This window comes from Notothenia coriiceps, unplaced genomic scaffold, assembly GCF_000735185.1.
Source record: "Notothenia coriiceps isolate Sejong01 unplaced genomic scaffold, NC01 NC01_scaffold00037250, whole genome shotgun sequence".
Classification (NCBI taxonomy): domain Eukaryota; kingdom Metazoa; phylum Chordata; class Actinopteri; order Perciformes; family Nototheniidae; genus Notothenia; species Notothenia coriiceps.
This window is the reverse complement of record NW_011369951.1, coordinates 8,931,904-8,947,223: the sequence shown is the minus strand read 5'-3', so window position 1 is coordinate 8,947,223 and position 15,320 is coordinate 8,931,904. Positions and strand designations below refer to the sequence as shown.

Below are 15,320 nucleotides of genomic sequence, written 5' to 3'. Positions count from 1 at the left end.
AACTTTAGCAAGGACAAATACAGAGTAGTGACTAAAGTGTAGACTAAGGTTGTAGCTTTTACAATCACCCCATATTGACTGCATGAAACAAATGTTTTATGTTGCCTCACAAATGGTATCGTGCTGCATTTCCGGATGGATTCTGTGAACACAAATCATAATTAGCCACTGTACAGGATACAATTAGAAATCATTATCTTTGCCTGAATGTACAAAGTATTATTACGAAAAAGCTGATTAAAAAGCGCGGAAAGGACATTATGATTATAGAATAAGTAGGTCGCCAAAATGAAGCATGAGGGAACATTATGAGCCCGAGTGGTCAGGAGCGCACTGTACCTGCAGCCGATGTGAACCACTAGATGGCGACAAATAAATAAAAATCAAGTCTTCATAAAATGTGATGGTGTATTTGATTATTCCGCACACCATCATTACACTGTAGTCTTGCATAACAATCATGACAGCTAAACGGCTTTAAGACGCACAGCAGGTAAGAAGAAACAATGCAGCTTTAATAGTTGACATGTTACTTGTGCGCTACTGATATGAATGTTATTGTTGGATGAGTTGCGGGTTAGCGAACGATAGCTTAACTAGCAGCCAATAACATTGTGGCCTATTGAGCGAGCTAGCCCTGCTAACAAGTTTGGTAAAAGGTGCAAACGAAAGTTGTGTTTTGTGTCATGTATTCTATTTCATGAGCGCTAAAATGTATTGTTAAATACTTGACCTACAATGCAATGGAGATGCGTTGTCAACGGTATATTACACCAACAAAATGCAATGTTTTCTGCAACTTGCTAGCAGCAGCTAGCTAGCTAGCTTCAACAGGCCGTAGACTTTTGTCAAGCCGGTGAAGGAAAGTGCAACTTCCGGTCAATTTCCATGTAATGCAACTGTTTTGATGTTAAGTGTTTTCAAGATATAGTAATTATTTCAATTTAAACCTTAAAGTCAGTCAAAAAAAATGCCTAAAAAGTGTTTAGTTCATAGGACACATTATTCATGTTTTAGTTTATTTAAATAGCATTCGTCATTATAAAAACAGATGTTTAAAATACAACATGGCAGTTTTGACAATATAAAACTAAATAGAAATGCAGTTAAATAACAGTAAATACAACTGATTCAAATAATCGTACTTAATGCCATCACAGCTGATCCAAAGCCAACTACATGGCTTCCTATTATACATCACAATTATGTCTTGATTTCTTTAAATAGCAGACATTGTTTCATAGCATGACTCTACTGTTATGAAATAGTTAGAAGCTTAAGTGTAAAGTTTGTGGTCGTAGTTTAATGTGAGGTGTTGAACGAGCTTTTATTTTGAAGGCACATTCGCCTTTTCCCCTACGTTTCTTCATTAGCTGTCGTAAAATGTGATGTAGCAACCTTGTCAAGCGCGGCTAGCTAGCTGGCTAGCAAGAGACTTAACCCATTTAACCTGTGGCACAGTGAGTGTGTTTACATATGGGAGTAAGTGTTTGTTGTTGTGTGTTTGAACCGTGACAGATTCCTACTGTCTCCTGAGTTTAATCTGTGTTAGCTAAGGTTAGGTCAAACCTGTCACCAAGTGCTAACGTTAGGTTAGCTAGCGTTAACGTTACCGTTTTCAGATCAAGTGATTGCTAGTTAACTAATTAGGTGTTGTTGAAGGGAAGGAAACACAAGTGTAATGTTGCTGACTAAAATGTAAAGCTATTTTTATACCTTCGGTTCTGTACATATGAAGTTATCAACATAGACTCGCGATGAGCCGTTAAAAAAATATATACCTGGCTGTTGAGTAAAGTACATTAACGTCAACAAAATAACTCCAAACGTTTTACTACTTCGCCTTAAAAAAAGCAGCACAACATGTCAATACATTATCAGGTTCTGTACATATGAAGTTATCAACATAGACTCGCGATGAGCCGTTAAAAAAATATATACCTGGCTGTTGAGTAAAGTACATTAACGTCAACAAAATAACTCCAAACGTTTTACTACTTCGCCTTAAAAAAAGCAGCACAACATGTCAATACATTATCAACTTTTTGGGCTGCTTCACGGTGCTTGCTATCCCTTTACACTGTATAGTACATTTTGTAACGTTAAGATAAGATCACAGAAACCACAGCTGACCCACTTCCAAAACTTGACACATTACTGGGAGATGGCATTGTATGGACAACAAATGTGGAACTGAGTAGGATTACAAGTCCTAACGTTTTACTATATGCTAAAAGCTCATATTCTTAGAGCTAAAGCCATATATGTGCGGCAATTTAGTGAAACCTACTGGGACATCATATTTATAGCAGTAGAGCTCCTGAGTCTCTTAAATATCACCTTAATAGGAAACTCATGCCAACTAGGCTAGAGCTGGTTCTTCAGTAAGAATAAAACACAATGAGTATCCAGCTTAATTTAAGTGGAAATACTTGGTTTAAGTTGACAATCTAAAAAGAATGCATGGCACACTCTGGTTGTAAGTTTAAAATCCTTGTGTGATCATACCCCTGGTAAAGTATTGACTGGTAAACACATTGGTTATGAATGTATCAAAAAAGGATGTGTAATTTACAATACATTATGCTTTTCAGTATGCCAACACTTACTGTGTGCTTCCACTCAAAGTATGACAGACACTGGATAGTCAACTGCATTGTCCTGTAAGAGCACCTGAATTTTAACTTGTTTACAAAATCAACAGCAGTTTTCTTGACCAAGTGCAGCGTTCCCTACGAGTGACTTAAAGCTGGTGTTGATGACTTGCTTGAGCCGTGCTTCACAACTTACATTTTTAAGAGTTTTAAGCTGCCAGAATTGAATACAAAAGGTCAATTTTTGCATTTTAATATAATCATTAACCATCGCAATTTTGGAAAAAAGGTCAATTATGGGCGTATGGTTAACTTTAAAGTGTGAGTTCACCACGCTAGTTACATTTGAGCTACTTCTTTACAGTCCATGCAAATGTTTTCTTTTTATGTTATTTTGTGTGTGATTTTAAATAATCTTTTTCATGGTCAAATAAACTAGAGCAAAATGTTTAGTATTTAGCTTGCCAACATCGTCCAGTCATCTCCCTATTTATTTCTGTTTTTACAGACTAAAGAACTACTCTATGTAAAATGAACACTGAGGACAAGTTGGAGGGCATGCTGCTGAAGGGCAGCAGTGGAGGGCAGGACGGAGGAGGGAGAGTCGGACTGGGCGGCGGGGGAGGTTTGGTGGTGATGACCTTGGGGGATCGATCACTGGCAGACCACCCTCTGTTGGAAGACGACGACGACGATGAAGATGAAGACACCGACTTGACTGGCAGCTCGCTGGTCACACATGACCTGGTTCCTCCAGATCAGCTGATGATGCAGGAGGAGATGACAAAGAATGGTAGAGGAGGAGCAGAGGAGGGCGCAGGAGAGGTGCATTTCCCCCTAAAACTCACCAATAAGTTGCCCTGCTTGCTTCATATGCCAGTGAGTTCATAAGAAGTAGTCCATGTATGGACGAGATTATTTATGTTGCTACTGTAGCTAGACGTCGTTATATTAATTTCCCTTTCATGTATTGCCATGCAATATTTGTTATGGGACATTATTTCCTTCTAGACTGAGAATTCACAGGTGTGGACAGATTTATGACAACCATCATGCTGTTGACGGTTTGCTTTAGAGCTGCTTTGCAAAACAATGACAACCTTTTTAGGAACAGTGATTAAATGCAGTTAAATCTAGACATTGATACAATATGTGTGAAACTAATATAAGTATAATATAAGTATAAAGTCTGTCATCCCACAGAAAACAGTTGAAAATAACCAACATTAGGGATAATATATTGTTGTGAGGAATTACCGCTTGTGTACTTGTTTGCATTCAAAGTCAAAAAGTCTCAAAAGATAAAAGCATTAGCTTGAAATGTGTGTGCTGTTTAATCTTTTGGCATGCAGAAGAATGACTATACAGCACAGTAAACATACTTTTTAATGCTGTAAGTGTAAACATCTAGGATAGCCTGAACTGAGGATCAGGCTTAAGGATTTAATTCCTGTTTCTTACAACTTGGATGTTACATATCCATCATTTCTGTACGAAACACTCGTAATGCTCAAATGTTAAAATTAGGCAGCATCGTTAAATAAGTCATATGGCGTCTGCAGAGGCTCCCAGCTGGTAGAGGAGATATCTCAGCATGTCCTGTGTTTTGTAGGACCTGAGGTTTCCCTTTGGTTGTTGCCAGAGGATGCTTGAACCTTTTCAACTTGCCTCTGAAATTGTGGAGGGGAAGCTGCTGCGTGGTGAAGTCCCCTCACATTGGTTATTATCCTCAACCTGCCTGACCCTGATAAGCAGCTGGATGAGTGGGTGGACTTTGAAGTAGGTTATGTGCCTTTTTAAAATGTGTTTTCCTATCTCTGCTCTGCTGCACAGTTGAGCATCAAGCAGGAACTGAAGCTGTCCGAGGCACCGGGCCAAATTAAGAAAAAAGCAGTTAAGGACCTGATGGTGTCTCCCAAGAAGAAAAAAAGGAAGCAGCGTTCACCAGCAAAGGTACAGGTCAGTTTTTATCTTAAAAAATATATTTTTTAAATGGTCTGACCTGCATGTTTGTAATATTTGTCCACGGTTTGGATTGTGTATCAGATACTGATATGTCTTTCTCACTTTGCTGTTGTAGATTCTCAGCATCAATGATGATGGATCATTGGGCCTCCAAAGCCCCAAGTGTCACGTCTGTGTTCACTGTAATGCTGCATTCAGAACCAACTACCACCTACAGAGGCATGTCTTCATTCACACAGGTATTGATACCACAGTCATGTTTTAAAATGCAGCCCTATCAACCTCTTGCTTTGAAATTCGATATCATGTTGAAATTAAAAAGTTGCCTTGACCATGAAATAAAGACTGAAACACAATACCATCTCTTTATAAATAAATGATACATCATGTTTAAAGAGGAGCAATGCCAATCTAAAAAGTTGCCTCGAGCATTATATGAAATCTAGTGTCTTTATTGTTATTTATAAACTGATGTTCACAATTCAAACCCCAGGTGAGAAGCCATTTCAGTGCAGCCAGTGTGATATGCGCTTCATTCAGAAATATCTCCTCCAGAGACATGAGAAGATCCACACCGGTGAGTAAAGAATGAATGCAGCCTCTATGCATTGTGATTTTATTTTGCTCCATTTCAGTCTCGAGTGTTTGTTTTTCCTTTTTGTCTCTTTGTGTAGGAGAAAAGCCTTTTCGCTGTGACGAGTGTGGCATGAGGTTCATCCAGAAGTACCACATGGAGAGACACAAGAGGACTCATAGCGGAGAGAAACCATACCAATGTGACTACTGTCACCAGGCAAGCTCTGTTTCTGTTAGCTAATAAAATACTGCAGGTTTTGCAGGTAGAAAAAAAGGCCTACAGCAGAAGGGCAGTAAGATAACTTTGGAGTTTCAGTCATAAGGTTGAATGTTGTTACTGTACTTGTAGAAACTGATTGAAGTTGACTTGGTAAGAAAAGAATAACTGCTCAATCACTTTTTTTGGGGTAAGATGTATTTACTTGTTGTGATGACGTCCTAAAACACAAAAACAGACACTCTTCATTTCTCATTTGAAGCCCCGATGGTAATAAAAAAACATCTACTACAGACCTTTTAAAACAATGAATATGCTGTATATCACTGCATTGAGCCTGCTTCCTGGTAAAATAAAGTTACTTTTTTTGGTCTATTTACAGTACTTCTCCAGAACAGACCGGGTTTTAAAGCACAGACGAATGTGTCACGAGAACAGAGAGAGAAAGACCAACAAAGCAGCTGGTAAAGTCGGGCCTTTGCTTGAAGCAGATTCTTTGGACCTCCCTTTTCTTGCCCAAGACTGTTCACTGCCCAAGAAAAAACGACAAAAGTGTGCAGACAAGAGTCCCGAAGCTTCCACTGCTGCCCAGACAGACGGGCACACTGTCACTGTAATCGAAACGGAGGAGAAGGAGGAGCAGAGACAGAATAAAATTGAAGGTCTACCTCTCTTTGCTGTGTCCTCCAAGATCAAACACGAGTATGTGATAGCTGACTTCTCTGTGGAACCTGAAGAACCGGCTAGCCAACACCAAGAGGGAGAAGTGTCGTCGGGGGACACCACTCCCCCCAGACTAGTCCTGAAGAAAGTCCCCAAGAGGAGTCTCAAACAGTCCAGTGAACAAACTCCTCCCTGCCTCTCCACTTCGTCTTCCTTTGAGGAAAATACTAAGGTCACACAGTACACCTTTGAGATCGTGGACAAGCAAGGCCTTTTAGAGGTGGAAAGCAACACAGAGCTCGAGTCAGTCGAAACTCTTCAAGAAAGACCAACAAAGCCAGCAGCTAGCAGCACAAACTACGACGACGCCATGCAGTTCCTGAAGAAGAAGCGCTACCTTCAGGCTGCGATGGCCAACAACAGTCGAGATTACAGCCTGAACACAAGCAGCATTTCCTCCCAGCCGTCTGTCACACAAACCGTAGTCTCTGCCGTCATTGGCGAGAATGTCCCCGTCACCATCCTGGAGCCCCAGCCTATCAGCGCAGAGATAAAAGCCACGCATGACAAGAATGTGTTGCCAGACGAGGTTCTTCAGACGCTGTTGGAACATTACTCCAACAAAGCCAACGGGCAATCGGACATTTCCTTCAGCGTGGCCGACACAGAGGTGACATCCAGCATATCCATTAATTCCTCCGAGGTTGCAGACGGCAGCCCTGTGGAAAACCTTGTGGTCTCTAGTGCCCAGCCTCAGCCGGCTACCGAAAAGGTCAGCCTCTTGCAAGAATACTCAAAGTTTCTCCAGCAAGCACTTGAGAGGACCAGCCAGAACGACAGCTACCTGACCAGCCAAAGCCTCAGCTTGGTCTCGGAAAACCCCACCTTAGCGGGGCAACCTCTGTTCTCCACAGAGAAACAGTTTCCTTCCCCCAGCAGGTTCAAATCAGGGATGAGCTCTCCGCTAAGGTCCACTTCAGAGAAACCTCACTTTGGATTACTCGTCGGGGACTCTCAGCACTCGTTTTCGTTTTCAGGCGACGAGACCACCCCTCCATCTGCTGTGTCTCCGGCTGAGGAGGACTTTCTGCAGGAGGTCTCGCCCTCCAAAAAGACAGACTCTTCTCAAGGCATAATTCAGACGTTTCAAATAAGCTCCTTCGATCAGAACTTCAAATCCCAATTCCAGACATCAAGATCTGGATCCTCCTCACAGTTTACCGTTGCCAATGGACAATTAAGTCTCCGAGCACACAGCACAGACTTCTCAGAGTTCCCCTTAGTCAGAGTCGTCGAGACCAGGTCTCAACTGAACTCGTCCCCTGATGTTTCCTCCAGTGAAACCTTTGGCTGAAGAATTCATTTTCCTCTTCATAATTTCAGCGGCACTTTATCTCATGTCTCCTGTTCAGCCAAAACAAGTCCCATTGTCCACTATGTTTTCTTTCTAAACGTATTTTGTCATAAAACATGAAAAAAATATGTTTTGTTAAGCGCAACCTCCTAAAATGGAGATACTTAATTCGCACTTCCCCTTTAAAAAATGTGTTATTTCTTGCCCCAGAATGTAAATTGAGTCATGACCAAAGTGTAATGCAGGACAAAGCGAAATATCCTCTCATAGCATCGCCACAGAATTTATGTTTAAAGTCAATCAGTTTGCCTTGCACAAAACAAATCATTGTTACTTTCGCTGCTTAATGCAACCACTTGTTAATAATAGCCCCCTATTTATATTTGCCTCTTTGCTCTTACTGTAGCTACCCCGCTTGCTGATTATATGAAATTCACTACTTACAATCTTAATCCAGCAGTGTGACTCCTGTTAAGTTGTCTAAGAAATGAGAAAATTAGAAAATGATTAGATCATAAATGTGACTTATGTTGAAGTCACTTTACTGTCACCTGAGATGGGTGTGCCCCATTGATTTGAGTGTACTCATCTGATATGGAATATAATAGTTTTTTCCATTTGCAGATCGGACTTGTCTTGTAAATTGGCCAAAGAGAAGAAATTGTAATTCCATTAATGAAACATTCCCTTTGTAGGTTAATTTCTTGGCACAGCCTTTTGTGACAGAATAGGCAAATGTTGGGCTGTATTTGTGTTAAAAAAATAAAACAAAAAAATGATTACGGTTTCAAATAGCTACATCCATGTAATGGTTGCCAGGTTATTACTGTTGTCCAGTATAAATTAGTTGAAATAAGATTACTTACAAGGATTGTGCTTTACTCTTGCACAATTTGCACAATTATTCAACGACAGGAATGTAATTCATCATTTCTGATTTGGGTAATTTGAAATTACAGATGATGCTGTGGCTCTTGTTTTCTGCAGTTTAAAATACTTTGTTTTCTTTCGGAAACAATGTGATTAGACTCTCCTAAATGCTCATTAAGGCTATATTATGAAAGAGTGTCCACCTGGAAATTAGGTGCTTTGTTTTCCAGTTTTATTCGTTTTACATCTGTGCCTTTTAATTTTTTTAATTACAGGCTTTCCTTTACTCATTCCTGTATTTTTGTTTTTTAGTCAGTTTTGGCTATGGCTACTAATTCCTCTTGCACAATAACAACAAAAACATAAGCTATCAACTTATTCAGTCTGTAATACGTTAAAATATGGGAGCTTTATTTATTTTTGCGCATCATATATTATTATTTTAGCAAGAAATGGCTCCGAGTTTAGTTCTCAAACTATTATCTGTGGATGGATGGAAAAAGCATTTTTTCATTGACTGTGCTAGAGTCTTCAGTTTTGAGCATTATCACCACATCTGTTCAGGCCTTGTTGAAAAGTGATGGAGTGAGGTCTCATCTGTTCTTCATCACACTGTTTATGGTTTTCGATGTGTACAAGTATGTGTGAGGTGCTATGTGTAAATCACTGTTTTAAAATGCGCCCTCAAATTATGTTTGGTAATTCGTGTTTAGCTCCCTCTTGTTTAAATTCTACAGACCATCAGGGACAGACCGCAACCACATAAATCATAAAAAATGCTTTATTTTTCCTCATTGAACATTCCCACAAGAATGTATGATACTGCTGTAAATACTTTGTATATTGTTATGTTCTTCTGAGAAGTACTGTTAGATCGTTGTGTCAATAGAGAGGCTTGTGCAAGAGACACTTTTTGTCAGAGGATTTTTTTTAACATCCAACAATGAATCCATTTAACTTGCTGACAAAGATGTGGCTTTTCTAATGTTACTATATATCTCATCACTGTTATAAAGAGTTAAATCAACTAGGTAAAATTAATTTCTCTTTTTTTTTGTTTGTAAATCAAGGTTGTTGATTGTTCATTATGATGGGATTTGCCACGGTTGGGAATGAAAAGCCCTCACTGAGAAAATGTTGATTTGGTTTTTAATAATAATCCACCTGAAATCACTCTTTTTATAAGTATCAAGAAGCTGAGGTGGGATTGAAATCTTGTCAGTTAAAATAGCATTTGGGCGGAGTATAACTTAAAAGTGTTGTGGTTTAAATTTCACTTGCTACCCATTTCATTGTTAGACATTATTGAAAGCACAGTGCAGTAAGACTGCGTCGGTTCATTGTATCCATTTAATTGAATCATGGAGAAGTTTTAATTCAGTTAAGCAATTCAATATCCAGAACTGAAGAATATTTGTGAATTATATCAGCAGTACCTTTCCTTTAAACTAACTTGTCAGTAACCTGGCCATAAGTGTCCTTGTATAAGCTCCAGAAAAATTGTTTTGTGTAAAAAGATCTGAATTATTGAATTTTTGATAAAAACTATTTTTGAAACATGTCATTTAAGGCACTGATATGTACAGTATATCATATGCAGTCACTATTGCTACCCTCATTTATCTCTGTACAAGTCGTTTGTGTCAAGATCTTTCAATTGCTGATGGGAATCTCCTACTTTGGCATACTTTTCATACTTTTCAAGAACTTGACGAGGAAGCCCTTCTGCTTCACTGTTAGGTCGATCTTCAGTTGGACAATAAGGTTTAAATGCATGGTCTCTAACTTGTCGGGTCAAGTGAACTTGTTTTATGGTTAATGTGCAGCTTTAATTGTAGCTGATTCATTTCAGTCAAGTAACCCATATGATTATATCTTTTGCTATATATTATGATTTGTAAACAATCTGATTCAATTGTTGTTTTGATTGTTGTGTCATGTCGTTATAAATAAAATTATTCACAGTATTATACCTTGAAATTGTTTTGATATCCAAAGACCATTAAGCTGCTGGTGCCGTTCAATAATTGAGTGACAAAAGTCAACTTGACGGTCAGAGGATTTTACGAGGGTCCTTTTTTTATTAATCTTTTTTGCCTTTGTCTGTGAAATGTCTATGACATTTGAAAAAGTGTTAATCACAATCTCCAAGAGCCAAACCAACAGATCAAAGATATAGATCCTTACAACATTATAGTCAAGAATAATAAGATAGGAAAGGTTGGAAATAGATAAAGATTGATAAAGTAAAATCACCAATGTTGCTACCTGTTGAATCCAATTACTTTATTCTGGACACTTTCACTTGATAAACATAGCCCTCATTTGTTAACTCCAAAAATATAAACATGAATGATTTATTGTCTGTTATTTACATGTAGACCGGTAGAAATATTCCTAACAACATGTAGGCCTAAAACCATAATCTCCTTTCCCCAAATCTAGTGTCCAAATCAGGTTTTAGGGAATAATTCCACTGAAATAAAATGCTAAGGATATTGAGTGGCACCTGCATTTCACTTCTTTAATCATTAGTCAACCTTCTGAAGGGCTTGCCAAAACTAACACAGGATCCTGGAGCAAAGCAGCAACACACCCTGGGAGGTAGGCTATCAAAAGTTACCAGACGCGTGTGTTCGTTTTCACACCAAACAAACAGCAGGAGAAGCTGGGAGTCCTGTTTACACTCACTGGAGACATCTCTGAAGAACAATGAACTGGTATGTCGAGTTGATAACTAACTATTCCTCTTTTCTAGCATGGAAAGATAAGGGACTCTGAAAGGTAGGTTTGGCCAGCTGTTGAGTTTAACGTTAGCTGAGAAACTCCATGAATGGAGGAGCATCAAGCCCTAATGTAAAAAAAAAGATAATTGTCAGTATCAGTTTTTGCCTCATACAAATGTAATACATTTCTTTACTGAATGCTTGCTGCTCAATTAAAGGCTTAAGCTCACCAACATTAACATTTAAAAGATAGTCGTTGTGTTTCACTGTCTGGCCACATAGTTACGTGTTTGTCTTTGTCTGATTTAAGACTGAATAATAGTGACTCAGAACCTGGAGCATTTTTTAAACTTTTTATTTCCATTTAATTTTCCATTTGGCCACCATGAAACATTACATTGAAAAATGTGTTAATTTTGTTTTGATTATGACGGTCTCTCTTTGATGACGACTAGTGAGGTTCCCCCAAAATATATTTAGCAAAGAAAAACGGTTGTTTAGCTAAACTAAAAAAAGTAAGTTAAGACTGTTATAATACAATATTTTCCGCTGTTTGATGCCAATTCTGTTGACATATACTTTCTAGTATTTCACCGTAAATTGCGGCCTGTGGTCTTAATCTTGTTTATGTTTAGCTAGATTGTGGTGGTAACATAGTAGCCTAGCTAATTACTGAATTAGCTGTAGTGTCTGGATCACGAGCACACCCAGGTGTATCCGGGTGTCCGCGTGCTGCACCTGTTGTTTAACCATGACAGGCGGGACCAATTTCAGTTTCAACAAAAACTCATGTCCATAACTAATGTGCTGTGGTCACTTATTAATTAATTCTAACTATAAGCTGTCTGAAATATATTCAAGCCCTAATCGAGTTTCTTCATGTTGTGATATTACACCTATGCTTAATTTAAAGAAAAAAGCCCACCTGTTGAAGTTTACCGCAGCTATTCACATTTATAGGTTGTAATCGTTGTAATGGCAACCCTGCCGGAGGGAGACAGGGCAGACCTGTTGAAGCGGGGAGTTACTGACGCCAACTCACATATCCATGATCTGTTTCATGAAGATGCACAGGTATTTGCTCCTCAAATATTATATTGACTTGTTGATTATGGGATAACTAAACCAGCCAGTTCTGTGACTGTTGTTTGTCTTCGGCAGGGCTTGCAGCTGTCCAGCCAGCCCTGGTGGAGGATCAAGCTGTTTGTGTGGGAGCCAGTGCTCTTCGGTACCTGGGATGGAGTATTTACCACCTGCATGATCAACATCTTTGGTGTGGTACTTTTCCTACGTACCGGCTTCCTTGTGGTTAGTATTTTTTTCTTCTTGTCTTTTGGTTCTTCTATCTACATATTAGGAAATAATCACAGCTTGACTACGCACTCACATTTTTCTTGTTTATTAATCAACAGAAAAGCAACACATTTTTTTATTTTATCTTAACCATAATCCATACATTTTGTGAATGTATGCTGAATGTTATTGTTCTCTTAGAGCTGCATCTAGTCATGAAGTTTGCCCTCAGCTTAATGTAAAAGAGATTACCTTCTTTAAGTATGAATCGGTAATATGTTGGCAGTGTTGTCCATTGGAGCAACCCCCCACCTCCAAATTCCTTCTTTTACTTTTATCTTTTGAAAACAATAAAGAATCTGCCCATAGATTGAAGCCTTCAGTAAGATTTTATGGTCTCCCCTAAAGGAATTCCCTTTCAATATTATTATATTGAAATGCATTTGGAAGTGCTTAGTGTGCACAACGGTTGCAATCAGGTGCTTTCGAAGAGCAAATAAATATTGACTTTTCTAATTAGAAATGAACTGTGTGTGGCTATTGGAAGACTGATTATTTTTATATTTTCCCTTTTATAATCTGTAGACTCAAGCTTGGGCTTGGCTCTACTTTACATGTATCTTTCTAGCTCTGTTAAGGCTGTTTGATTTGAGTTTTTAGCTGCAACCATCATTAAGTGTGTGTCACTGCATCAGATGATCCCAAACACTTTAATGTGCATGTGTCATCTCCGGATTCAGCACAGAGACACTATGATCTTAATTACTACATTCATTTGAGTTACACTTGACAGCTTAAACATAGTTTGCCATGTGAGAAAAACGGTAACTTGAGTGTGAGTGAGAGGAATCTCCTCATAAAGGACTTGCTTCTTTCACTACTTATTGTGCGAAAGTGAAGTGTGTGTCACCAGAATGTCTTCCAAACATGAACATCATTTATCATCCTTAGTTTTCCATTATACTAAAGCAGAAATCTAACCATATGGTTTTAACTCTGCAAATACTAGTGTGAGAGAGTTTAAAGCAAATATCATGCGGGTAACAATTTTCTTTTCAGTTTCTCCTAGATCAGACATAATGATTTTTGCACACATTTACCTACAGCTTGAACACAGGAACGTTACATTAAAAGCAAAAGATTGACTAATTATTTTGGTTAATGAGAAAAATGTGCAGAGACATTAACAGAATAAATATTTGAGAATATGATAGAAGCATGCTTGAATTATTTACAAAGTGTGCTTTGGTTCTTTATTATAAAATAAATACAAGATATTTTAATTTAAAGCTGCAGATTACGTTTTCTTTGGATCCCCCAGAAGATTTATCATCAATTGCAGTGCTGGCCTCATCATTCTGTACTTGCAAAGATAAATATGCAATTAACTGTATGTTTTTAAAAAGTAATAATTATCCAGAGTTTTAAGGATAAGATTCCCTTGATTGCGTTGCTCATTCATTGGTTTTAGACCCCAATACAAATATATTTGAAAGTAAAAGACTATATAACTAGATTTTTTGCATACAAATATTTTGTATTTAAAGTTGTTGATGAGTTACATGCTGCAGATGTGCAACACTTTCACATGGGATAGTATTTTGTGTTATCTTGTCTCCATCATCATCATCATCATCATCCAGGGGAACACAGGCGTGCTGCTCGGGATGTTCCAGGTCTCCATGGTCGTGCTGTTTGCCTTAGTGGTGGTGATGTCGGGGATCGGAGTGTGTGAGCACTGCGGTGTTGGCAGTGGAGGAGTCTACTCCATGATCTCCACTGTCCTGGGTGGCCGGGTCGGGGGCACAGTGGGCCTCCTCTACGTCTTTGGACAGGTGAGAAACAAATCCAGACCAATTAGATGTGAGCTGTGATACATGTTCTTTTTGTTATTAAAGTTTTTATTTATGAACATACATGGTACATAGCTCACATGGTACAGCATACAGAAAGAGGAAGGTCAGGCTGCAAAACATGTTAGTTAAGTGTACCTGGTCAAAAGAAAAATACAAAGGTGTAAGATTACCAATCAGACACTACAGCGATCATAAAATAATAACAACAAATGATGCTTGATTAGAATAACAGTCAGGCTACCAGTTAGAGGTCAGGTATTCCAACTTCCTAGAACCACAGGTCCTCTACCCCTCATTCTTGCCAATATAACCTCATATGATGCTGTTTCACTCAGAGTCTTCCATTTGTTAAATGTTGGGATTGTGGGTAATTTCCAGTGTCTCAATATAATTCTGGTAGCTGAGGTTATCCCAGCCATTAAAACTGAATGAGCAGTTTTTGTCAGTTATGGAATATCTGTTTTAATAGGCGTAAACGTGGGGATAATGGAAAGGATATTCCTAAGAAAGAAAGTTTTAAAGCAGACGCTTTTCTGCTTGCTCTTGCGTCTGCTTACTTTTTTTATGCTGATTTTCCTATTTTTCTTTTCTGATAACTTCGAGCAGCGGCTCCTGGAAATTAACTTATCACTGGGACAGTTACTCTTCGTAAATAGATGGAGGGTTTCAGCCATATTTCAATATTTTTACGACAACCTCTGTCTTACAGTAGCGTGGCCAAGCAACAGCTAAAGCCTGGTACTGCATGTTATTTAGCATTTAGCTAGTTAGCAGCAAAATGCCTCCGTTCTCTACAGATGACTTCCACAAACTTCTACAGAAGATGGCCGTGTTGGAAATGAAATGCAGCGGTTGGAAGTTAACGTGGAAGTGAATGGACTATGTTTGAATGACACCACTTTACCAGTGTTGCAAAAGAATGGAAAAGGGCATGCTAACTCAAAGCTAGTTAGCAGCTACAAGGATTCCAAGGAACAGGAGGGCATTGGGTAATAAATCTACAAGTGGTAGTCCTCCCTCGAACTCTCTGGGTGCAAGGCCGAAGAGTAAATCATTTCCATGGGATTTGGGAGGAAGAACAACAGGCAGAGCCCAGCGCTCTGAAATATGTGATGCGACCGGCCTGCATTGTTATCACCTAGGAAGAGCCAGTGCACACCGCTTTTTATGAATGCTTACATAATGAGAGGTGAGTCAATAATACAT

General features: G+C 38.8%; 2 protein-coding genes across 9 annotated transcripts in view; both read left to right on the top strand.

The window, feature by feature from the left end:
* Positions 1–410: 410 nt before the first annotated feature.
* Positions 411–10,206, top strand: znf148 (zinc finger protein 148). 5 transcript variants are annotated; one of them, XM_010796210.1, is made up of 7 exons: positions 411–493; positions 3,103–3,419; positions 4,428–4,553; positions 4,675–4,798; positions 5,053–5,136; positions 5,234–5,352; positions 5,735–10,206. In XM_010796210.1, exons 2-7 carry the CDS (start codon positions 3,126–3,128, stop codon positions 7,367–7,369), a joined length of 2,382 nt encoding a protein of 793 aa, XP_010794512.1. In that variant the 5' UTR covers positions 411–493; positions 3,103–3,125; the 3' UTR covers positions 7,370–10,206. The 5 variants fall into 5 exon arrangements, with proteins under 5 accessions (XP_010794512.1, XP_010794511.1, XP_010794508.1 ...); XM_010796209.1 differs by having other exon boundaries at positions 3,103–3,473; positions 4,428–4,547; XM_010796206.1 differs by having other exon boundaries at positions 3,103–3,473.
* A 594-nt stretch (positions 10,207–10,800) lies between these two features.
* The window catches only part of slc12a8 (solute carrier family 12 member 8), a 24,743-nt gene continuing 20,223 nt past the window's right edge, over positions 10,801–15,320 (top strand). For 2 of the 4 annotated variants that reach the window (XM_010796213.1, XM_010796211.1), the window contains exons 1-4: positions 10,801–10,959; positions 11,926–12,039; positions 12,127–12,273; positions 13,902–14,093. In XM_010796213.1, the coding sequence (XP_010794515.1) occupies positions 11,941–12,039; positions 12,127–12,273; positions 13,902–14,093 (438 nt within the window). In that variant the 5' untranslated portion in view covers positions 10,801–10,959; positions 11,926–11,940. The remainder of the gene's footprint in view (positions 10,960–11,925; positions 12,040–12,126; positions 12,274–13,901; positions 14,094–15,320) is intronic. The other 2 variants (XM_010796212.1, XM_010796214.1) reach the window with 1 other exon arrangement.